Source organism: Eptatretus burgeri, chromosome 1, assembly GCF_056783735.1.
Source record: "Eptatretus burgeri isolate ZD-2024b chromosome 1, Ebu_testis_v1, whole genome shotgun sequence".
NCBI classification, from domain to species: domain Eukaryota; kingdom Metazoa; phylum Chordata; class Myxini; order Myxiniformes; family Myxinidae; genus Eptatretus; species Eptatretus burgeri.
In genome coordinates, this window is record NC_140961.1 from 105,992,190 (window position 1) to 106,019,045 (window position 26,856).

General features: G+C 42.3%; 1 protein-coding gene across 1 annotated transcript in view; it reads right to left on the reverse strand.

Annotated features, from left to right (window-relative positions):
- Positions 1-26,856, reverse strand: part of SELENOI (selenoprotein I) — a 77,518-nt gene that overhangs the window by 16,377 nt on the left and 34,285 nt on the right. The window contains exons 7-8 of the mRNA XM_085893900.1: positions 11,319-11,367; positions 2,476-2,656 (exon numbers count right to left, since the gene is read on the reverse strand). Of these exons, the coding sequence (XP_085750026.1) occupies positions 2,476-2,656; positions 11,319-11,367 (230 nt within the window). The remainder of the gene's footprint in view (positions 1-2,475; positions 2,657-11,318; positions 11,368-26,856) is intronic.

Consider the following 26,856-nt stretch of genomic DNA (forward strand, 5'->3'; position numbering starts at 1 on the left):
AATGGTTTGGGTGGTGGGCTTGGGATCCTAGAATCCCGAGTTAAAATCCTGCTCTGCTGTTGAATTAATGCCAGGTGGGGTTGACTATGCCCGTCATCCTTCCGAGGTCGACAAAATGAGTGCCATCTTGCTGGTATCCTGTGTTGGAGTGACGACCCATCCAGGATTGTACCCAATAGCCCAGGAGACTGCTTTGGCAGCACCAACGCTCAGCACAGATTGTGGTCCCGATGGATGGATGGACTACACATCTGCTCCCTACAAACCTGCCAGTAATAGTCAAGCCGAATGTGCTGTTCAGATCATCAAGAATGGTCTAAGCCACGTCAAGGAAGGTTCAATTCAACCTCGTCCCGCTCGTGTGTTGCTCAACTACTGCACCAGACCACATCAAACTACCGGACGCTCACCTGCCAAGCTTCTGATGGGTCATTAATTAACAACACGGTTATCATTTGTGCACCTGAACATAACGTTCGAGGTTGATAATAACAAGTATCGACAGAAACGTAATCACGACTAAACGTCTGTGTACCGCAACTTCCGGATCAATGATCCTATATACGTGCTGCACTCCGGATGTGGAACCAAGTGGTTATCTGGCATCATTATCGATAACATTGGTGAAATTATGTTTCTTGTGAAGTTGTGTGATGGTAGATGCAAACGTAAACATGTTGACCAACTCAGGTTATGTCATGGGGAGCCAAACATTGAACCGGCTCAAGTGCCTTTGAAAGTTTTTCACCCATTTATGTACCTGAACTCCTTCCTGACCCTGTGCCCCTTATTGAGAAGCCCACAGCAGTTGCAAGCAAGGACAGCCCTCCACTAGCCCTTAGAAGATCAGCTCATGTCTGTAAGCTTCCCAAGCATCTTGATTTTGTTTTTTAAAGGGGGGGAGAGATGAGATGTATCAGTCGAGTTTATGCTAATGCATGCATACATGGGTGCACCGGGGCATGGCTAAGCAGATTCATGTGACCCAACCATGTTCTGATGCTGTGCTGTGCTATGCAGTGTTGTGCTGTGTTGTGCCCGTGTCCAGTTCAAACCTGTTGTTCCCACTTCAGAGCCTTTGTCCCTGTCTATTGAGAACATTACACCTATGATGGAAAAAGGAAGCCAGGGGTGTTCCACATGGGAATGGCTGGAACCAGGACGAAGGCGTGGTGTATTTATTGGCAGCATTGCGTGGCGCAGCGATGGAGGTATTCATGACCATGCCAAAAGGCTGTCTTTGACAAACCTAATTTCAGCCCGAAAAAGCCAATTTGGCATCTAGCGGCAGAGCGAACTTGTTAAAGTTCAGCTCACGGTGCGAAAGCTAAAACTAAATTAATTGTTAGCAGAGATGGTGCATGACATTATCCACATGGTAAGGATCAGGCACTCAAACATGGCAGCAACTGCTCAAGACTGTGGCCTTAGACTGCTTCATTCAGGCAATGCTGGACAAGGACCTGAGGTTTCACCAGGTGTTTGTTTTTTTTTGTATACATTGTCGAGGTTCGTATAAGAGCTAATACGCAACGTACAGCAAGAGGGACATGAGACAAGAGGGGTGGGAGAGGGAAGGACAAAACAGTGGGGAACAGAGACGTGAGGAGATCTGTGGAAGGGAGCGGGATGAGACGGGGTATACAAGATGGACATTACAGGGACTTTCAGGAAGGAAAGCAGGGAATTTGAAGGAGGTGTGTTTGGGTGGATTAACGGGGGTAAAAAAAGATCGAGGTTTTGGATGGGGGAAGGTAAGAGATGGTGGTGAACTGCTGTTTTGCAGGCCTGGAGGGAAGAATGGGATTGAATAGTGTGGGAGATTATTCCAAAGGCAGAGGAAAAAAAGAGGAATGAAAGAGTAAAGGTGAGCAGCGATTCATGATTTTGGTAGTTTTACGAGAAGGGGGTTGTTGGCGGACCTTGAGCGCCCTGCGGAAATATGGCGGGGACAAATCACAGACACAGCTGGGGGGGGGCAAGAGCAGAGAGGAGATGGTAGAAGACAGAAAGCCCACCGACCTGCCTGCGGTGAGAGAGAGTGAGAGGCCCAAATACTCAGCCTCATCACGGGAGATTCCAATGATCATAAATGCCTTGGTTTCCAGAGCGTGAGGCTAAGAAAGGTGAGAGGCAGGAGCACCAGCCGAGAGGGGAGAGCAGCACTCCATCAGGCTGCGGACAAAAGCTTTGTATGTGATCAGGAGCTCAGGTGGGCCGAGGAAGGACTTTGCATGACGGAGGATTCCCAGTCGGCGACTGGCTTTGGAGGCCAGGTTGGAAATGTGAAACCTCTACGTTTGGAACCTCTACGTAAGTTCAAGAACTGTTGTCAATTTTGCGGTTCAGTAACATCCACGTTTGCTACATTGTAGCAAGATTTTACTTGACATACGTAAGGCAGAGTTATGTTTCTATGTGATCAAGTCAAACTAGAATTACCAAGTGAAAAAAAAAATTGTCAGTAGCACTCACCGTAATGTTCGAGAAGTATGTTCCAACAAGCCAATAGAAGAGTCGTGGTTGCACCTCAACAATAGTCCCCATGGAGTGAACACCCCACAGGAAACACAGCACAAACAGTAAAGCAGGGGTGAAGAGAGGAAGTAAGCCCTGCAGCAGATTGCTCTGCTTTAACGTGTGAGAACGGTAAGCCCTATAGAGTGGTGGGACAAGGAAGACAAACAGGATTAAGAAGAAAAAAAATTTAAACAAGTTGAAGATGTTGTGTTTGAGGCAATAGGTGCAAGATAAACATTGTGCATCCAAGGAAATCGTTTTAAAAACACAACATCGTATTGGGAAATGGGAAAGAATGAAGACAACTTTATAATTTGAGGCATAAGAAGTTAGGAAAGAGTGATAAAGTCGGTGAAGACCTGTTCCAAACTTTTTTTGATACAATTTTTGTTTAAAGAAAAATATAGTTTAAATCCTCAAATGCTCAACCAGTCTCTTGGCTCGAGAAATATGGTCAAAGAAGAATTCGATTTTGGTGAAGATCCGCATTCAGATCCAGATACGAGACTTTTAAAAGTTTTCGACCGACTCTCCACCATTGAGAGATGGGGCCACAAATGATATATAGAAAACATGATATTTCAAAAAGTTGTGAACGACTTATGACAAAACTGGGTGAACGAGTTGGTTAGGTGACAAGAACAAGCCGATTAAAAATTTTGGTTCAGGTCCAGATTAAGGGCCGGCCTATCGGTGAGATACAAAACGTAAACCGTTCAGCCTGGCGGAGGTATGCGCTCTACCGAGTGCCGTTCGAGTGTAAAATGTAATCTGAGAAGTTTTGACTTTTGACCAGAAAGCAAAGCTAACATTGTTCAACGAGAAATAAAATAAAAGCATCACAGCATTAAATCAGATAAGCAGCGATCAGGTCATTTCATTGCAAGTCACTCATGTTGCGATTTTTGAAGAGAAGGAAGCGTACGCGTCACTTGGGTTACTTTTCAAGAAGAACGATGTTCCTTGTGAAATCAAGTTCAGTTCGCATATTGTGACTACAGATTGGAAGGCTGGTCAATAAATTTCTCCTGATAAATAATCTTTCCTCTGTTTGACATTATTATTGACAATCTAATAAATACAATTTGTAACGTCTGTCTGTCTGTCTGTCTGTATGTTTGCCTTTTTTGCAAAGACCACTGGGCTGACAACCACCAAATTTGGCACACAGACAAAGTCTCACCTTGGGATTGTCCTAAGGGTGTTTTTATCCACCACCTCAGCTTTTAAAGACCACAAAGACCCCAAACACCCTTCCGATTAGACAGCTTGGACCATTGACAGTTTCGAGCTTTAGACCATGAGGACCTTTTTTACATGCTTGAGTGTTTGGACCCTTTAGAACCCTGAGACACGAACTACAATTGAAACTTACCCTTGAGACAATCTAGAACCTTTCAAGTGCACACCACACAAACATATATCATCTTCTTATAAAACACAGACTATACATTTTTCAGCAAGTAGTGTGCAAATTTGACCCACCCAGAGAGTGGGTCCTTTGCTGTCTTAATTAATCAATGAGTCGGGAGATATGTTTTTTTTAGAAGTTATTATGTACATGTACACTTCACTATACAACCTGTAAAAATTCCTTTTTGAGAAGAGCGAGGGGAAGGATGAGGGAGGGGAGGGGAACGGGAGTGGGGTAGGAGGGGGAAGGAAGAGGTGGGAGGAGAGAGAGGGAGGGTGGGAGGAGGGAGGTGAAGGGGTGGGGTGGGAGTCTGGAGGGAGGGGGTTGGAGGGATGAGGGAGGGGAGGGATGGGAAGAGGGAGGGGGGAGAGGAGGGACTCGGCGTTGCTCGGCAATGACGTACATTTGCTCATTCATGATAATGATGAGCTTCAACATTATGGGAGTATCGAATTACACTACTACCTTCAGAAAGTATTCACACCTCTTGACTTTTGTCACAATTTGTTTTGTTACAACCTGAACTTGGAATTTATTAAATTTAAATTTGTCGTCACCGATCGACACAAGATACCCCATAATGACAAAGTGATTACATGCGTTTCGAATTTCTTACAAATTAATTAAACATGAAAAGCTGAAATGTCTTGCGTCAATAAGTATTCAACCCGTTTTGCTATGACTCTAAATTGAGCTCAGGTGCATCCAATTTCCTCTAATCGTCCTTGAGATGTCTCGACAACTTGATTTGAGTCCATCTCTGACCAATTAAATTGATTGGACATTATTTAGAGAGAAACAATTTTCTATGTCAGGTCCCACAGTTGACAGTGAATGTCAGAGCAGAAACTCTACCATGAAGTCCAAGGACCTGTCCTTCGAACTCTGACATCGAATAATTGTGAGGAGGCATTGATCTGGGGAAGGGTATAAAACAATTTCTAGAGTGTTCAAAGTTCCCAAGAGCACAGTGAGCTCCATGATGAGGAAATAAAAAGAATATGGAACTTCCCAGACTCTTCATAGAGCTGGCCGTCCGACCAAACTGAGCAACCGAGTAAGAAAGATGTTAGTCAAGGAGGTGACCAATAACCCATTGACCACTCTGACAGAACTAGAGAGTTCTTTGACCGAGATGGGAGAACCTGCAAGAAGGAAAACAGTCTCTGCAACACTTCACAAATCGAGGCTTTATGGGAGAATGGCCAGACAGAAGTCACTCCTGAGAAAAAGGCACATGACAGCACACCTGGAGTTTGCAAAAAGGCAAGGGAAACACGCTGAGAGCATGAGGGGAAAGATTCTGTGGTCTGATGAGACGAAAATTGAACTCTCTGGCCTGAATGCAAAATGCTATGTCTGGTGGAATCCTAGCACAGCTCATCACCCATCGAACATCATCCCTGGTGTGAAGCATGGTGGTGGCAGCATCATGCTATGGGGATGCTTTTCAGCGGCAGGGACTGGGAGACTTGTAAGGACAGAGGGAACAATGAATGGAGCCAAATACAGGCAAATCCTTGAGGAGAATCTACTTCAGAGTGCAAAAGAACCAAGACTGTGGTGAAGATTTATATTCCAACAGGACAATGACCCCAAGCATGCAGAAAACACAACAATGGACTGGCATCAGAACAAGAATATGAAAGTCCTTGAGTGGTTCAGCCAAAGCCCAGACTTGAATCCCATTGAGAATCTGTGGAAAGACTTGAAGAATGCTGTTCACCGACTCTCCCCATCCAACTTAACAGAGCTTAAGCAAATCTACAAGGAAGCATGGGATAAAATCCCAAAATCCAGATGTGCAAACCTGATACAGACATACCCAAGAAGACTCGAAGCTGGAATAGCTGCCAAAGGCGCTTCTACAAGGTATTGACTCAGAGGGTTGATTACTTATTGACGCAAAACGTTTCAACTTTTCATTTATCATTAATTTGTAAAGATTTCTAAAAACATGATTTCACTTTGTCATTATGGGGTATTTTGCGTAGATCGGTGACAAACAATTTTAATTTAATCCATTATAAATTCAGGCTGTAACACAACAAAACGTGAAAAAAGTCAAGGGGTGTGAATACTTTCTCTGAAGGTACTGGATACGTTACGTGTTCCGAAAGCGTGCTTTTTCATGTTTGATGTTGTACATATGAGCTTCATTACAAGCTTATGTGTGCTGGTACGCAATGCATTTTTCTAGGCAACGCAAGAAGGTGGAGGCACCGTATTTATGAATGAAAGCACTCAGAAAAGGATTTTAGCTTCTAAATATTTGTTTTATGCGATTAAAAATAACACGCGATGGTAATGTCTAATTGTACTCTGAAAAAGAAAAAAATTGACATGTATGCCAGCCAGGCAGGTTGGCCCAATTCACATTCCTATCTGAACTGATGGCTCCTGATGCTCGGAAACCAGGTTCAAATACAAAATTTATCCGTTTAGTGTCTCCCAATGTCCCTGCATTTCACATTCCTAATCATTCAAGGAGAGCATGTGGCTGCTGGTTTGCTTCATTGCTCGTATTTCGACTGTTCTGCTGAAGCAGTGCCGCCTTTAGGTTAGAGCATTAATTTGTTATTTGTTCAGAGTGCTGCCAATAACTCGATCCCTCTTAATGAAAGACACCATGGGATCTTTAAGGTCCATCAACAACAAGTGCTGTCAGATGGAACCACCGGTTTAACACCCATCCAATGGAGAACACACATTCATGCATTGCCCTGCAAGCGAAACACTGGGATGATAGGTTTTATAGCCGAGTCGAATTTCAAACTACCAAGCAGCTCCAATATAAGCGCACATACTGATAAGCTATGCTGCCATAATTGACATAAAAGTACATTGATGTCTGCTTATGTGCTCTTGCTGCATTTGATTTATGCAAAAGCTCCACAATGAGCTTTATATAAATGTAAAAACAAAAATAAACAATTCTGCCATTTTGGTTCCATGCTCTTATAACTGAAACACTCAGACTTTCTTCCCTCCCCACCACAATTGTCCATTTCAGATCTCACCCTTTAGTAAGCGTGCAAAGCGTGGGATAGACACAAAATTCAACGAGATTATAAACAGTTAAGGAACATCGCATGCACAACATGAAATGGAAATTCATCATAAAAGATTAAAGAACCAAAAATAAGGTATTCATGCTGCTGGAGAAGAGCACATCTCGTTGGGTACTCGATGTGGGTATCAACCACAGGGATGTACGTTGTACACCCCACGTATAATGGGGAAAAAAATAAATTAATTTATTTTGGTGAAGATCATTTGTGTAATAACTGTAATTTGTTTCAGCCGATCCAGCTCTTTACCTCTTTCTGTGTACTGCATTATAACCATACGATGACCCCCAAGATGTTCGGTGAAGGTCTACGCACGGGCGATGGTAGCCATTTGGGTACTTCTTTGGCCAAAGTTTGAGCCAAGAGATAGAACTTAAGCATTTGAAGATTTAAACAGTATATTTTTTTGAACAGAAATTGTATGAAAAAAAAGTTTTGAAACAGGTCAGTCGAGGTAAATGTGTTCACTATTGCATTATTTGTGATTACAACCATGAAAAAAAATCTTAATTATAAATAAAAAAGAGCCTCTTTTATTTTAAGGGTGCTTCAAGACTCAAAATATCACATGATTTAAGGTTGGTCCAAATTTACTTGTACCTTTGTTTACTCATAAAAGTAACTATTATTGTGAATGACATTCAACGCCACAAAAACAAATGTTTACTTCCATAATAACAAGACAAGCTATTTTCAGTCAAAATTAGATAGTTAACTCACTTGAGGTTTGCGCTGTTAAATTGAGAGTGCCAGTCTCGCAGCAAGAAGTCAATTCTGTACACGTTCACATCCAATTTTTAAATATGGAAGCCCTTGACAGGCAATCAGCATAAGGTGCAGCGAATCTTACCTAAATTTAAATAGACTTGGTGTTTATGTTATCCACAACCAGATAGCACACACAAGCAAACACACAAAGTGGACAGGTACGCATCATTGCAACAAACAAACAATAAAAAGAGCAATCAGAGATTGCAAATCCTCGCCAGGACTTCTTTTGAGTGGTGTATTTTTATTTATTTATAGATTTTAGGGTAAATCCAATATGGTTGCCAAACCATGTGACCAATGACATCATATGTGTGAACCTTTTGTTCCTCATGGACAGGCAGACATGTAAAGTTTCACCTCGATCTGTTCAGCCACTTCAGAGAAGAAGGTTTTTATTTTTATTTTTAAACAATACAGCTGCTGAATAACGTGACCGATGACATCATGATTTTTTTTTTCTGTGGACCATTTTAACACGAGATGACCCTCAAAAATTTTCATACTGATCGGATGTGGCGTTCTACATTTGCAATGATGACATCATAACGAGGTCACTTATGATGTCGTAAAAAAAATTAAAAAACCACACTCATTCCCCATCAGGAGTACTTGCCGTGTGCCAAGTTTCAATTTTTTCCTTGGTGCGGTTTCAGAGATAGAGGTCCAAAGTTTTTCCATTTTTCCAACATGGCTACCACACCACGTAACTTATGACATCATAATTATCATTAAAATATTCGACATGAGTAGTCGTACCAATGATGAAAATTTCGTCTCAATCCGCCAACAGGTTGCAGAGAAAAACACAAAAGTTCTGTGCGGACGGACAGACAGACAAAGAAACAAATGAAAAATCACCCAGAGTGACAACTTGGCAAAACGGCACAAACTGGAATGGCACTCGGTAAAGCGCATACCTCTGATAGGTGGAACAGTTTACGTTTTGTATCCCACTGATGGACTGGATCCAAACCAAAATCTTGTCACCTATTCAACTCATCCTTGTTTTGTTACAACTCGTCCACAACTTTTTGAGATATAGTGATATATTTAGTTTTTGGTAAGATCTATCAATTTTAGAAATTAGGCATGTATTGACCGTTTGACCTTCAAATTAATTGGTAGTTGAATTCAGCGACCTGACATGAAAATGCTCTTCAACTTTCAAATTAATCAGATGAAAATTGAGGATTTTAGAAAATTTGGCCCAAATTGGCCTTTTTTGACCTTCTGGCCTATGTTTACTTCAGAATTAATAGGTGGTTGAACTCAGTGACCTGATATGCAAATGCCCTTCAAATTTCAAGTTAATTGGATTAAAATTGAGGATTTTAGAAATTTGGCCGATGTTGACGTTTTGGTCTATGTTGACCTTTTTGCCTATGTTGACCTCAAAATTAATAGGTGGTTGAATTTGTTAAGCTGATTTGCAAATGCTCTTCAAATTTCAAGTCAATCAGATGAAAATTGACAATTTTAGAAACAATTAAAAAATTTGGCCTATTTTGTGTTGTCCTTTTGTCCTATGTTGACCTATTGACTGATTATAACCTCAAACATAATAGGTGGTTGAATGTATTGACCTGACATGCAAATTCTGTTCAAATTTCAAGTCAATCTGATGAAATTTGAGGATTTAAGAAAATTTGGCTCAAATTGCCACTGGCCTATGTAGACCCTTTCGGTCGACCAAATTTTACGAAACTTTAATGCGGGACCGTCGCAGGGTTGGTGCCATTAATCTCTGAAAATTTCAGAATGGTCGGTTGAGCGGTTTGGGCTGGAGCCATGTGGACGGACAAACACACAAACAAACGGAGGCGATCAACATCGTTGTCAAAAAGAATTTTTTTGACAAGTAACAAACAGACAAACAAATGGACACAAATGTGTTACCCTCTCTTTTGGCGAGGGTAAAAATGAGATAAATTATTTGTACACCTGTACATTTTGATAATATGGTATACATGGTATACAAAGTCTCGTGACCCAAGAGCAGGAGAAAGGCAACAAACAGACAGTGGAGCAATAGGTGGACACAACAAGCAAGCTAATGAATGATTAAAGACAGGAGAGTGGCAAGGGGAAGAGCATGGTAACTTTGAATATGACAGCTTGGATAGGCAAAGTTTAATGGAGCGATCAATGCATCACGAGTATAGATGGAGGTTGACATGATGGGGTGCCTTGCCTCCTTGAAGTCCTGGAGGGAAAAGGGGGATTGCACCACCTCAATCATGAGATTCCACAAGAAAAGAAGAATAAGAGTGGAGGTGAGCAGCAAGTCTGTATTTTTGGAGTTTAACAAGGAAGACATTGTTGGAAGAATGCATCCATTATTGAAAAAAAATGGAGAAGGTTGGAGGTTTGAAAGAGCAGAGGAAGCAAGACTGGAATATCGGCGGTAGCTAACAGAGAGGCTGCTCATGTCTGTGATGGGATAGTAGCAAGCATTGTGCATCTGCTTCTTAGTGTGAGATGCCAATGATGTCGAGTGCTTTGGATTCCATATCCAGGAGGAAGAGAGACCAGACAGAGACACAGAGACACAGAGAGACAGAGAGACAGAGAGAGAGAGGGGGATGAGGGGGGACTGGCCCATTTGGAAGAACAGTATTCCATTGAGCTATAGACAAGGACCTTGTAGGTTGTGAGAAGTTCAGAAATAGTGTACAAAAGAATTGGAGCCCAGTTGAATACAAGGTCTGCCCGGCTTGGATACAATTGTCAAGACCATCATCTGATAGTTTCCAGTTTAGGAGAGTGGGAAGTAGCTGCTGCTGTCCAGTTATTTGTATGGAGTACAGTTATGGCCTAAAGTGGGGACATCCACAAAGAAGAAAACAGGGTTATCTCATGCAGCAGAGAGGTCAGCAAAGCATATGAAGAACAAGGCTGAGCCCAAGTCGATGTCTTAGGGTAACTCTCGCCTTCGATGAGAAAGGTAATGACAGGGTTCCATTGAGGATGAGATAATGATTCCATAAGTGGAGGAAGATGGCAAACCAGCAATGAAGGGTGCCTTGAATTACACAGGGAAAAATAAAAGCCTGGCAAGCACAGCGACATGGACAGAACATCATGCAGACAAACAATAGATGTTTGAGGAGAGAAATGCATTGCCAAGTATCGCAGGGGGTTAAGATAAGTTAGGTCAGAACATTGACTGTGGGAGATTGAATGCTCAATAAAATGCAACAGCACCACCACAATTAAACTTAACATAACATAAAAAGGCTGCCATTCTCTTTCAGTCCTATGTGCACACTGATGTTGTGGACATAAAATACCCCGTGATATCATTTGAAAAATGGAGACCAGAGTTTCAGGTATCCTGGGCAAATTCCCTACCTGTAAGTATTTGAGGAATATGGAAACCAAATTCTATTAGATGATTATAAGAATTAAGTTAGCAGATAAAAAAAGAGATTTAATAAATTAACTTAACTGTGTAAGGGTAAACCACAAGCACAATGGACCAGATGGCCTTCTTAGCTTTCTTGTACTGTATATCCTTAGTAGTCACTAGTGCAGTTTCCTACCTGTACACATTGTACAAACTCATTGGTAGTGTCATCACCAGCGTGCCACCTAAATACACAAGGGGGGGGGGGGCGGTGAAAAAAAAAAGGTGATGGACACAGCTACACTTCAACAAGAAGATCAAATCATTTATGCTTGAAAATCCTCTTTCCCGACAATATACAAATGCTGCTGCATAATATTCACAAGCAATAAAACAAAATAAAAATTACAAACATATCTGTACAATAAAAGTAAATTGTATACGTGTGTGTGTGTGTGTGTGTGTGTGTGTGTGTGTGTGTGTGTGTATGTGTGTGTGTGTATGTGTGTGTGTGTATGTGTGTGTGTATGTGTGTGTGTATATGTATATGTATATATATATATATATATATATATATATATATATATATATATATATATATATATATATATATATATATATATATATATATATATATATATATATATATATACACAGTGCTTACAGAAAATGTACACCCCCTTTCAAAATGTTCACCTTTTCTTTCCTTACAGCCTGGAATTAAATTTCATCAAGTCAGACTTTTTTTTTTCCACCTTTATTTACACATCGTATCCCACAACTTCCAGATGCAAAACAAATTCTTAAAATTTCAGAAAATTAATTTAAAATACAAAACTACAATCTCTCTCTCTATCGAGTACAGCCTGTGGCTGCCGGTTACATCATTGGTTGGGAGGCGGCTATGCCGCTGATGCAGTGTCCCCCTTACCAGTACACTGGTACTCATTTTGCCGACCTCGGAAGGATGACAGGCTGAGTCAACCTCCTTGTGCATATTAATTCAGCGGCCAACAGGGCTTGAACTCAGGACCCGAGAATCCCAAGCTGCCACCCTAACCACTAAGCCAACACCAGGCTTACAAAACTACAATATATTGGTTGGATAAGTGTCCACCCCCCTTATAATAGCAATTGTAAATTTGCTCGGGTGTAACCAATCACCTTCATAATCACACAAAGTTAATTGGCCTCCACCTGTGTTAAATTGTAGCGATACTGATTATTTCAGAATAAAATCAGCTGTTCCTGGAGGTTTCTTCAGCTTTCACAGCAAAGACTCAACCATGAGCACCAAGGAGCTTTCCAAAGACCTCCGGGATAAAATTGTGAAAAGGTACAGATCAGGGGATGGGTCTCAAAATGTTTCAAAGGTCTTTAGTATCCTTTGGAGCAGTCAAGCCAATAATTACGAAGTGGAAGGCATTTGGTGCCACCAGGACCCTGCCGAGATCAGACTGTCCTCCCAAAGTGGATGACCATGCAAGGAGGAGACTGCCATTGAACTCTTGGTGGCCTCTCTGATCAAGTTTAAAAGAGATACAGGCCTTTATGGCAAAGACTGATCACTGTGTGCATGTGACAACAATATCCCAAGCACTCTACAAGTCTGGCCTGTATGGTAGGGTGGCAAGAAGGAAGCAATTACTCAAAAACAAAAATCCCATGTTGAGTCCCATTTGAGGTATGCAATAAAAAACTCTGGAGATTCTGAAGCCTGGGTTTCATCAATGATCTCTCAGATTCCCTGGAAAATCCTCTATCTCTTTGCTGATGACTCCACCCTCTGTCGTACCAACTCTCATCCCTCTGATGGGTAGGCTGCAGCCTCTTCACTCTCTGCAGACCTGGAAAAAAATCAAAAGCTAGTCAAACACTTGTAATATGTCTTTCAATCCTGACAAATCTCTCTCTCACTATGTCAATCCAAAAGGACCATCTGGAAAAAACCCCATCGACTTTCGCAACAATCCCCTTGAAGAAGTCCTTTCATTCAAGCTTTTGGGTCTTACTATCCAAAATGATCTTTCCTGGTAAAACCGCATCTCCAAACTGGCTTCCAAAGCCAGTCACCGACTGGGCATCGTACATCGTGCAAAGTTCTTTCTTGGTACACCTGAGCTTCCAACCACTTACAAAGCTTTCATCCACAGTCTGATGGAGTACTGCTTCCCCCTCTGGGGTGGTGCTCCTGCCTCACACCTAACTCAACTTCACACTGTGGAAACCAACGCTTTTAGGATCATTGGTATCTCCTGCAATGAGGCTGTCTTTGGGCCTCTCAATCTCTCTCACCGCAGGCAGGTCTGTGGGCTTTCTGTCTTCTACCGTCTCCTCTCCGCTCTTGCCCCCCCCCCCCCAAGCTGTGTCTGCGATCTGTCCCCCCTATATTTCCTCAGGGTGCTCAAGGTCCACCAAAAACTCCCTTCTGGTGAAACTGACAAAATCAAGAATCACTGCTCACCTTCACTCTTTCATTCGTTTTTTTTTTCCCTGCATTTGGAGCAAACTCGCACACTCTCTTCAATCCCACTCCTCCCTCCAGGCCTTCAAAACAGCTGTTCCCCACCATGTCGTATCTTCCCCCATCCAAAATCTTTATCTTTACTACCCCCGTTAATCCACCCCAATTCCACCTCCTTCAAATTCCCTGTTTTCCTTCCTGAAAGTCCCACTAGTACCATCTTGTTTACACCGTGTACCCCTCCCCATCCCTCTCCCTTCCACAGATATCCTATCGTCTTAGTTCCCCACTAGTTTGTGCTTCGCTCTCCCACCCCTTTTGTCTCTTGCCTTTTTATGTTTCTATGCATTAGCTCTTTCACAAGCCTTGACTTGGCATCCAAAAAAAAAAAAAGAAGAGCCATGTGGCAAAAAGTTTTATGGTCTGACAAAACCAGGAAGGAACTTTTTGGCCTAAATGCAAAATGTTCCATTTGGCACAAACCCAACAGCACATAACTCAAAGAACACCATCCCTACTGTGAAGCATGGTGGTGGCAGAATCATGTTATGGGGATGTATATCATCAGCAGGGACTGGGGCACTTGTCAGGATAGAAGGGAAAATGGATGGAGCAAAATACAGAAAAATCCAAGAGAAAAACCTGTTGTTTTCTGCAAGAAAGCTAAAATTGGGACGGAAGTTCACCTTTAAACATGACAACAACCAGAAGCACACAGCCAAAGCTGCAATGACGTGGTCAAGGAACAAAAAGATAAATATTCTTGAGTGGCCCAGTCAGAGCCCCGACCTAGATCCAATCAAAAATCTGTGGCATGACTTAAAGATTGCTGACCTTCAATGTTCCTCAAACAACTTCACTGAGTTTGAACAGTATTGTGCAGAAGAACGGGCAAATATTGCCAATCAAGGTGTGCAAAGTACATAGAGACCTATCTCAACAGACTCACAGCTGTAATTGCTGTCAAGGATTATTCTAAGTATTACCTCTGTGGGGGGGGGGGGGAGGGGGGCATGGGCACTTATCCCAACCAAGATATCCTAGATTTGTATTTTTAATTAATTTTCTGAAATTTGAAGAATTTGTTTTTCACTTGGAAGTTGTGGATTACAATGTGTAAATAAAGGTGGAGAAAAAGTCTGATTTCATGCAATTTAATTCCAGGTTACAAGGCAACAAAGGTGACAAAGTTGATGTGAGCTGACTTCCAAGCAGATGGAAGATGGCCTCAGGCAAATGAGAGCGAATAGAGCCGAATGTTTGTGAAATACACCTTGCTGCCTTTTCATTAAATTTGTCAGCAAAGCGACAAGTAAAAATGCCAAGTACCATATACAGTATTGCCCAAGGAATAACAAAACCAAGATATTAATTATGTTCCTACAATATCTAAAGCCCATCCATAGTTTTATATTACTGTAGGATGAACAACAAATAAAAAGTAACTTTGGAGGGGGCGGGTGTGGAAGAGATAGAAGCATTGTTCTCTGCAATTTGCAGCCCAAAAACTCAGAACACTGTGCCAACTACCCCCACTGTAGTCGTTTTATTTGCATTTTAAAGAAGGATCCATTTCTTTTGGTTGAGGCAATTCAAAACTCTGTGCAAATGTATCCAAGGTGGAAGTCATAATTTGCTGGAAGCTGCAGATAATCTTCTGTGGGCCTCCATCACTTTCAAGAGCCTTGACCTCTGCATTAAAATGAAGGAAGAAACCCCCATTAGTCAGCATCGATGAGGCCAAGTTTCTGAAAAAGGCTCATTTAAAAGTTGGAGTAGAAGTCGGTAACAAGAATAAATATATTTTGAGGGTGCCGATTAATTCTGAAAAAAAAATTGGATACCAAGCTCGATCCTCAAAATTGAAAAACAAAATGGCCACCAAAACCACTTAAATGTGTCACTGATCAACAAAACATCAAAACCTGTAACTCTGAAAGTATTGTTGCTAGCTATAAAATTTAAAGATAAAAATGGTCAGAAAGTGCATATCTACCTGAAAAATATACAAATGAGGTATATATTGTGATATATTTTAGTTGCAAAAGAGTTTAAAATGTCATTAGTAGGCCAATAATATCAAAAGTTTCTTCATAACAAAATAATTTTGCATTACATTAATATTTTTGCATGCATTTATCATCGATGCACACCTCCGTGCATGTTCACGCACAAAGTGTGCACATTCGCTTGCACAAATACCCATCCTACCCTCCCTCTTAACCCCAAATACTCCATGCCTCTCTAAATCTAAAATGAACCATCTTTGGAAGTTGGTCCTGTCCACAATACATCCTGATATATAAAGACATTGTATATGTACAAACAAATGAAAACTGAGCTTTTGAGTTGAATTTATTTTCAGATGCAAGAAGACATGAAAACTAAACATAGTGTACATTACATGGACATAAAATTCTATGTAACCTTCAGATGCCATAAAAAGGCAACACGGCAATAATGCAAGGGATCAAGTGTAACTTGTACATGTACAGTTAGACAACAAATGATTACACTTGTGCAATGCTGTGGAAACAACCATCCTGGTCACCAGGCTGTTTGCAACCACATGCAGCAGAATATGAAAGCTTTGCTTTCTGTACATTGTTGACAACTGACTGTACATTGTCGACCCCATAAATTTTGCAAACAAATGCTTGTGTTGACTTGATTGAGCTTAGAAGGGGTCAGGATTCCCACTCTGACATCAAGAAAAAGGTGGTGATGAAGCAGAAGTATTTCCTAGGCTGATTGTTTGGTGTGACCACGGATATAGGATGTGGTATCACACCCTATAAGGGCATGGAAAGGCAGCAGGGCTTCAGCAGAAATTAGTGGCAGATTATGATACACTGGATAAATGGGTATGTACCTTCTCTACTTGGTAGTCCCAGTCATCATTCAGAGATTGTCACAATTCACACGAGTGAAATGTGACATTAATAGCTTAAATCTGTGTTTCTTGGAGACACAACAGTATCAAAATTAATATCAATAGCATGAAGAACAAGGCATATATCTGCTTCCTTATGGGTCACTCCAAGTGGCATACGATTTGTGGTATCACAAGATGACTCGACTTCCTGGTCATCTGCAAAGCCACCTGCGACAACAACTTCTTTATGATGTGGTGCATTTGCTAATCGTTCTTCAGAGAGAAATTGAGCAAGGTCTGCCCTTGTTTTCTTGTAAGACAAAGAAGTTTGAAAAAGAATTGGGAAGCGGCACATCTCTTCATTAAACTATGTATATGTTGTATTGGATGAGTAGTCTTTGTTTGTCTTTGTCCTCGTTTCCGATTTGATAGATTTGTCTCGGTATCTGTCAAATAAGACATCTACTTGACCATATGCTGTTCCTGAATGGAAGATAGAACTTGTAAATGTATCAGCAACTAATAATTTAGTATCTCACAGGTATTCAGCTGCAGGTATTTGGTATAAAATGTATAATGCATTAAAATGCAAATAGAAATTCACCAATAAAAAATATGGGGTGCGCAAGAGAAAAATGACCGCTCCCTTAAGATTCGTCGACTGAGTTATTTACCCTGAATAGTAGACGACATTTGTGCGAGAGCTTTTATGTCAGACTGTCACATTTAACACAATAATTATGCATTTAACTGTACAAGTTATTGCCTGATGTATTTAGAAATAATGTTAAATTCATTAACTTATGATTCAAGAAAGCAGAATACTTAGATACTTTATCCCCAGATGGACCTGACTGAGCTAGACCACCATTAGTAGGAAAAGGGATCGGTCATTATATTATTAAAATCTTTAAAACGTTAAAATTCAACGAAATGGAACATGAGAATATTACATATTTCATTCTCGAGTTTTCTTCAGCTATAACAACACATCTAAAAAGTGTAATACTGACGATATATTCAAATATCACAAAACTCATATATATTCATTTATAAACATTTTATTTTTTAAATTATTTGGTAAGACGACTTTACCGTCGCTGTTTATTAACATTTATTATATTTACATGGAAAAAGTACAAAAAGTTGAACAAAATAAATAAATAATTTAAAAAAACATCATTCCGATGTTAATTGAAATATTCAAAAATTAATATCATTGGTCTGAAAATTACATTTTTCCAAAGAAAATAAACCAATATATATATATATATATATATATATATATATATATATATATATATATATATATATATATATATATATATATATATATATATATATATATATACATATTGGATTCGCGATATATGCTAGATATCCCTTATTGTCAGGTTTTCCGTGTGTGTGTGTGTGTGTGTGTGTGTGTGTGTGTGTGTGTGTGTGTGTGTGTGTGCGCAACGCTAGGCTCCACAACATGAACCAGCGAACCGATTTCGATGAAACTTTGCCAACATGTGGAATATATACTGGGAATGTACGCGTTTGAATTTCGTTGCTGTGCAGCGGCCGAAAAACCGCATACAGTATTTTCAATACTTTTCCTTCAGTTTTGAATGTTGAGAAACGAGACTTCGGAATTAAACACAGAGATATTTAGAAAATTTTACTCAAGCCGATTTTTGATTGAGATTTTATTTTTCAAATGGTCGTTCTTCAAAAATCGGGTGTCTATTTACCGTCATTTTTTGTGGGCGGAGCTGAGGGAAAGTGGACGTGGGAGTGGCGTAGGAAAGTGGGAGTGGCGTAGGAAAGTGGGAGTGGCGTCGGAAAGTGGGAGTGGCGCCGGAAAGTGGGAGTGGCGCCGGAAAGTGGGAGTGGCGCCGGAAAGTGGGAGTGGCGCAGGAAAGTGGGAGTGGCGCAGGAAAGTGGGAGTGGCGCAGGAAAGTGGGAGTGGCGCAGGAAAGTGGGAGTGGCGCCGGAAAGTGGGAGTGGCGCCGGAAAGTGGGAGTGGCGCAGGAAAGTGGGAGTGGCGCAGGAAAGTGGGAGTGGCGCAGGAAAGTGGGAGTGGCGCAGGAAAGTGGGAGTGGCGCAGGAAAGTGGGAGTGGCGCAGGAAAGTGGGAGCGGCGCAGGAAAGTGGGACTGGCGCAGGAAAGTGGGAGTGGCGCAGGAAAGTGGGAGTGGCGCAGGAAAGTGGGAGTGGCGCAGGAAAGTGGGAGTGGCGCAGGAAAGTGGGAGTGGCGCAGGAAAGTGGGAGTGGCGCAGGAAAGTGGGAGTGGCGCAGGAAAGTGGGAGTGGTGCAGGAAAGTGGGAGTGGCGCAGGAAAGTGGGACTGGCGCAGGAAAGTGGGAGTGGCGCAGGAAAGTGGGACTGGCGCAGGAAAGTGGGAGTGGCGCAGGAAAGTGGGAGTGGCGCAGGAAAGTGGGAGTGGCGCAGGAAAGTGGGAGTGGCTTATGGAACGTGGGCATGGCTTATGAAAAATATTGTGTGGCTCAGGAGGTGTGGTCAAACAAGAGCATTGAGAGAAGATTATCGGGTTTTCCGTGTGTGTGTGTGTATGTGTGTGTGTGTGTGTGTGTGTGTCTGCCTGCAACGCGAGGCTTCACAGCACAAACCAGCAAACCGATAATTTATTTACCGAAAATGATTCCACACCCACACACCACCTCCAATTATTTATTTATTTACCGAAAACGATTCCACGACCCACACACCACCTTTAATTATATATTTATTTTCCAAAAATGACTCCCCACCCACACACACCACGTCCAATTATTTATTTACCCAAAACGATCCCACCAACCACACACCACCTCAAATTATTTATTTATTTACCATTTTGGATTCTCCTCCCGACACACCACTTCAAATTATTTATTTATTTACCGTAAATGATTCCCCACCCACATACCACCTCCAATTATTTATTTATTTACCGAAAACGATTCCACGACCCACACACCACCTCCAATTATTGGATTCGCTATATATCCCTTATTGTCGGTGTGTGCGCGTGTGTGCGCGTGTGTGCGCGCGTGTGTGCGCACCGCGAGGCTCCACAGCACAAACCAGTGAACCGATTTCGATGAAACTTTGCCAACATGTGCAGTATTTGTTGGGAATATGCGAGTTTGAATTCCGTTGCCTAGCAACCACCCATTGCTGTACAGCGGCCGAAAAACCGCGTACAGTATTTTCAATACTTGTCCTTCAGTTTTGAATGTAGAGAAACGAGACTTTGGAATTAAACACTTCGAGATATTTAGAAAATTTCACTCGAGCCGATTTTTGATTGAGGTTTTATTTTTCAAATGGTAGTCCTTCAAAAATCGGGTGTCTATTCACCGTCATATTTTGAGGGGCTTAGGAAAGTGGGCGGAGCTGAGGGAAAGTGGACGTGGTTGATGAAAAGTGGGAGTGGTGTCGGAAAGTGGGCGTGGCTTATGAAAAATATTGTGTGGCTCAGGAGGTGTGGTCAAACAAGAGTATTGAGAGAAGTTTATCAGGTTTTGCGCGCGCGTGTGTGTGTGTGTGTGTGTGTGTGTGTGTGTGTGTGTGTGTGTGTGTGTGTGTGTGTGTGTGTGTGTGTGTGTGTGTGTGTGTGTGTGTGTGTGTGTGTGTGTGTGTGTGTGTGTGTGTGTGTGTCTGTGTCTGTGTGTGTGTGTGTGTGTGTGTGTGTGTGTGTGTGTGTGTGTGTGTGTGTGTGTCTACAATGCGAGGCTCCACTGCACAAACCAGCAAACAGATTATTTTTCAAATTGTAGTCCTTCAAAAATAGGGTGTCTATTTACCGTCATTTTTTATGAGGAGTGCCAGTTGGCAAAATACGCAATATAAAAATCTTGCCAGGCAGAGGAACAATTGTATTAGTCCGGGAGCCAACCGATCAAAATTAAAAAAAAATTGCCCGGTCTGCTATAAAATTTTTGTGTTGATTTTCATAAAGAGACACCCTTTGAGTATATGAAAACCAATGTTGGCAATGGTGAAACTCTTGCGCAACAACACAGTCAACACTTTTGCGAGCCCCCTCTGATAACAAAATGTTGGCAAAAGCGAAGATGTAGGATGGGGGTAGGGGTAATTCATATTGTCCTAAAATCATAACCACTAAACCTATATACACAAATGACCCCTCATATTAAAGAGGAGTTCATTTCCTATATCACAATTGGTGTAGATTTAACCTACCTTCAATTGACAAGGTTATATGTCAAACAACAAAAGATTTATGTAACTCAGAAATGCTTGACTATCAATGGGGTCAGGAACAAGAACATACTTTTACATGCCATGGTTTTAAGGAAGATAAAATTAGAAATGGATTAACACAATATTGTGACATGAAACATCCTCTTCAGAGGAAGAGTCACTCTCTGAAACAACTCCACCACATGAACCTCTCTGACCAAGGCATATGCATGTCACTCAGCAAGGCACAGCAGCCTTTTTGCATGAACATCGTTTCAGACATTTGGATAATTTGCACATGCAAGACACCGTTTTGTCTATGTTTGGCTTGGCTGGCTTAGACATGAGAATTGGGACCAGTTTTCCATTGATAAGGGTTCTGCCAAATGTTGTGGCTGGGGGAAGTGCTCGGTCACTGAGATGTGCACGTCTATACAGAAGCAATTGATACAATGCTCTTAAAACAAGGAAGTAAAACGCATCTTCTGTTGCTGGCAGTGACCGAAGGTCTAATTTTGAAGAGACAAACATATGCTGCCTGAGGGTATCCAAACAGCTGAACCCTTTTTGGCCATGCAGAGCAGTCCAGTATACTCTGGCCTCATCAATGACACATTCTGTTGCTGCCATTTCACTATCTCTTCCAAAATCAACAAGGTGGGGAAGGTTTCCTATCAGTCCCAGAGAAACCTGTGCCGCTCTTCTTTTCACAGGAACACAGGCATCATCCCAACTGACTGGAAGAGGGGCCTTGTTGTCCCTCTCTGGAAAGGGAAGGGTGATCGCCAAGACTGCAAAAACTACCGAGGGGTGACGCTGCTCTCAGTGCCGGGCAAGGTCTTTGCTCGGATAATTCTTGATAGGGTTCGCCACCATCTGCTTGAGCACCAGCGTCCAGAGCAGTCAGGCTTTACACCAAAGAGGTCAACGATTGACCGTATCCTTGCACTTCGTGTCCTCACCGAACACAGACGAGAGTTTCGGCAGGGGCTGCTTGCAGCCTATGTTGATCTCTGTAAAGCGTTCGATTCAGTGAATCGGGATGTCCTCTGGAGGATTCTTGGTCTTCGTGGGGTGCCACCGAAACTGATCGATCTGATGTCTGAACTCTACTCTGGTACTGAGAGTGCTGTGAAGTGTGGTGGTACCATCTCTGACTTATTTCCAGTTGTTACTGGAGTTCGTCAGGGATGTGTACTTGCCCCCACACTTTTCAGCACTTGTATGGACTGGATTCTAGGGAGGATGTCGGAGAGATCAAGTTGCCGTGCATCGTTTGGCAATGTCAAGATCTCAGACCTTGATTTTGCAGATGATGCAGTCATCTTTGCGGAGACTTTAGACATCCTCTTGGGGGCCCTCGGGGTGCTGAATGAGGAGTCGGAGCCGTTGGGATTACGGATTTCTTGGGTCAAAACTAAGATCCAGGCTTTCGGTGACATCTTGGATGCTGCTGTCCTGTCTGTGTCTGTTTGTGGTGAGGATGTTGAGGTCGTGGAGAGATTCACTTACCTTGGCAGTGATATTCATGTCTCCGCAGGTTGTGAGCCGGAGGTCAATAGACGTCTGGGTCGGGCCTGGGGAGTCATGGATTCACTGGATCATGGGGTGTGGCGCTGCCGGTACCTGTGCGGGAGGACGAAAGTCTGAGTCTTCAGGTCCTTGGTACTTCCAGTCTTGCTCTATGGGTGCGAGACTTTGACTTTGACCAAGGATCTGAGACGGAGACTTAATTCCTTTGGTACCAGGTCTCTTCGGAGAATCCTTGGCTATCGCTGGTCGGATTTTGTGTCCAACGAGCGGTTGCTGAGAGAGACTCGGATGAGATTTGTTACCTGCATAGTCCGTGAGCGTCAGCTGCGGCTGTATGGACATGTGGCTCGTTTTCCTGACGCTGATCCTGCTCACCAGATTCTCTCAGCGAGGGAGTCTCATGAGTGGGAGGCCAGTGGGCCGACCACGTGCCTCATGGTTGCAGCAGGTTGACCATCATCTCAAGGAGATGGGGATGGGCCTGGCATCTGCCTGGGGGATGGCCAGACGGAGGCCCCTGGAGTACCGGCGGAAAGTGGACGCAGCGACGCGCTGTTCTGGCACATGCTCCCATACCTGACCTGACCTCTTCTTTTCCCCTTCTGAATGGGTAGCTCACTGTGTCACATCCACACAACACATATGTGCACAGAAGTGTAGCTGCGACATCAAGAGGATTTTCTGGTACTTCTTGCTCAACACTTCTACCAGCTCATGAATAGGTAGGTATTGATTCTGCCGTTGTATCCAGAGTTCTTGCAATGTGTTCAAGCAGCAGAAGTGATATATACACAGCATAATTATGTCTGTATCTGTTGCATGCACAACAGCTCGATGGTGATCAAGATATTCCACACAATACGCAAGATGAGCAATAATCCTTGTGTCTGCCTCTTCATGTTCTTCACAAGGTAAGTCCAGAACTGAACTTGATGCTGATGTGATGGAAAGAGTGTGACCTTTGTTTTCCATCATACTACCAAGAATGATGGTCACTCCATCCGGAATAGCTTCAGGACTCTCACAAAGGGAAGTGCCAATGAAGTTCTGAAGATTTCCTTTATTTCTTGGATTCTTCATGAGTAAATTCCAGTCCGGAATTTCTAGACTCTTGGATGGTGAGAATTGTCTTGCCTGGTCTGTCTGGTTTCTCCTCTGCTGCTCATCACCCTTCAAAGTATGGGTATCATCAAAATCATACTGATCACCAATGATGTTGACACAGTTGCACATTTCAGGTTTCAACTGCAGGATACACCTGCTTGCGAAGATACAGCTGGGGAAGTTCACCAAATGTTTTCGCACCCATTTTTTGGTATTAATTTACAAATGCCATTGTGTCTACCAGATAAACTGTGTATAGGTCACTCTGTGGTAATGATGGCAGCTGTAAAACAACATCCTGCTCAGCTTCAGCAATTAGCACTGCCACAAAATCAGACTCGTTGCCTTTGCGCATTACAACCCCCTGTGCAAAGCGTGGATCAACCTCAAACAGGGATGATGGATAGTCTGTCCACTCATGGGAAAATGCAATCTGTCTTGTGACTGGGTCGGCATCTCGATAGAAACACAACACACGTGTAGTTGCAGTCTCATCTTGATAGATCCTGATTAAACTCTGTTTCCTTGATGGTTTTGATTTCTTCTGTGAGGAGAAAGTTACCAGCTTCAGTGGTTCAATCTTAATAGAGACCACCTCTTCTGCTTTCATAATGGCTTCCATGCCCTTAGCTTGAGCATGGACCAAGTCTTTTGAAGCATCCTTCTCACCAGTTGCTCTATTGAGCAGATCCACTTGGTTGTTACACTGGAATGGGTTTATCATCTGCTGGCATATCACTTTCTTGATCTCCTCAACATGCATATGTTCTTCTGTTGCCTGCTTCTGTGTTTCTCCATGATGAGTAGATTCCTGTTGGCCTAGATTAGCCATAGACTTTATGTTCTCTGATACAGCTGTGAGAAATGGTGCTGTCTTCACATATTTATCTCGAGCAGCTGGTGCCTGAGATATGCGTTTGAACAGAGATGTCTTCCCTTCATTGTTGTATGTCTGCTCCAGGGCCATGTCACTCCAAACACCATTGAATTTTCCTTTGGAAGAGTGAACTGTGAAGTACCCAACCTGGATCCAGCAAACCTTAACCGAACTGTGTTCAATAGAGTAAGAGGATTTTGGGGGTAGGGGTAACTTTGGTTGACAAAAATGTTAATTTTCTCTTTAAAAATTGATAGAACTCAATCAAATTTGCTGTTTTAATTAGCCATGGATACCATGTTCATATCACATTAAGAGAAATTAGTATTCTAATGCAGCATCTGCCTATGATAAGAAAAGTTCTAAAGGCCATCTTCAAAAAACGTTATTTTTAAGGCATTTTTCACAAAATTATGTACTTTTACGAGGTTTACTTTCACAAAGGCAATTTTTTTTTGTCATTTTACAATGCACTGATTGAATTCTTACATTTAGTTCACATTTATTTTTCATGAATGTGATTTTTTAATTTTTTTAGAAATTTTATTGACAATTGCTGTTTTATCAAATTTTTCAAATCTTCCTCAAACAAAAACGGCCGCCAAAATTTTTCGCAAGAGCTTATGAATTGCCAACATTGGTTTTCATGAACTGCAAACATATATCTAAACATCCTGGGGGTGTAAAATTTTATAGCAGAGGCTGTAAGGTCCAACCCTAAAACAGCCTCGTACACAGGTTGGCTCCCGGACTATATGTGAACCAATACGTCTTGGCAATGAATCTTCGTCGGTGGATCAGTCAGAATGAAAAGCATCGTATCCAGTGCTTCGATCCTCGCAAATCCCTCGTCGCCTACCAGCTTGTATGTACATATATATATATATATATATATATATATATATATATATATATATATATATATATATATATATATATATATATATTTGTATATTTGTCAAGTAGATTGTCAGGTCACTTTGTGAACATTTAGATATCTTTAAATTTTAAAGCAATCACCAACACTTTCAGTGTTACAGTTGAACATGTTTTGTTGGTCAGCGATACTTTGTGGTTTTGGTGGTCATTTTGTTTTTCAATTTTGTGGGTCAAGAAAAAAAAATAATAATAATAATAATAAAATCAATATTTCAGCTTGGCATCCTATTTTGTTCATAATCTGCACACCTGCATGAGGTTAGAAACAATGGATACAACTTATACAAAAAATAAAATGCCCTTTTGTTAAACTTTTTCAGAAATTTGGCCGAGTTTATCATTCTAATTCTGCAAATAATCGATACCATAAAAGGAGCTGTGCATGCATCAGAGATCCACCCATTGGTTGAACAGTTCGCCTGATGCCACAAACAAGATATAGATTTTTTTTTTGTATACCGTGTCGAGGCTCATATGAGAGCTCAAACACATCGCACAGCAAGGGGGCGTGAGACAAGAGGGGAAGGAAAAAAAACAGTGGGGAACAGAGACATGAGGAGATCTGTGGAAGGGAGAGGGATGGGCAGGGAACATGGGGTATACAAGAAGCACATTACAGGGACTTTCAGGAAGGAAAGCAGGGAATTTGAAGGAGGTGGGTTTGGGGTGGATTAACGGGGGTAGAAAAGATCGAGGATTTGGATGGGGGACGATAAGAGGTGGTGAACAGCTGTTTTGAAGGCCTGGAGGGAAGAATGGGATTGAACAGAGTGAGGGAGTTTATTCCAAAGGCAGAAAAAAGAGGAATGAAAGAGTGAAGGTGAGCAGTGATTCGTTATTTTGGTAGTTTAACTACAATGGGGTTGTTGGCGGACCTTGAGCACACTGTGGGGGGGACATATTGCAGACAGAGCAAGGAGGGGCGAGACCTGAGAGGAGACGGTAGAAGACAGAAAGACCACCGACCTGCCTGCGATGAGAGAGTGAGAGGCCCAAAGAATCAGCCCCATCGTGGGAGATACCAATGATCTGAAATGCCTTGGTTTCCACAGCATGAAGCCAAGAAAGGTGAGAGAATGGAGCACTAGCCGAGAGGGGAGAGCAGTACTCCATCAGGCTGCAGACAAAAGCTTTGCATGTGGTCAGGAGCTCAGGTGGGCCGAGGAAGGACTTTGCACGACGGAGGATTCCCAGTCGGCAACTGGCTTTGGAGACCAGGTTGAAAATGTAGCTTTCCCAGGAAAGATCATGGCAGAGAGTGAGACCCAGAAGCTTGAATGAATGGACTTCTTACAGAGGATTGTTTAGAAAGTAGATGGGGGGGGGGGGTTCCAAACGGTCCTTTCGAAGAGACATAGTGAGAGTGTGAGATTTGTCCGGATTGAAAGACATGTTCCACGTTTTGGACCAGTTTGTGATTTTATCCAGATTTGCAGAGAGTGAAGCAGCTGCTGCTTGCCGGTCTGAGGGATGACAGATGGTACGGTAGAGGGTGGAGTCGTCGGAAAAGAGATGAAGAGGATTTTTCAGAAAGTCGGAGATATCATTGACGAAAACCAGAAAAAGAACAGGGCCCAGAACGCCACCTTGAGGAACTCCAGCCTGGACAGGAAGAGGGGATGAAAGAACTGCATTTAGGGCCACACGTTGACTGCGACAGGAGAGGAAGTCTGCGAGTCATGAGTGGATATGGCCTTGAATACCATGGGAAGAGAGTTTGGTGAGAAGGGCAGGGTGCCAGACCGTG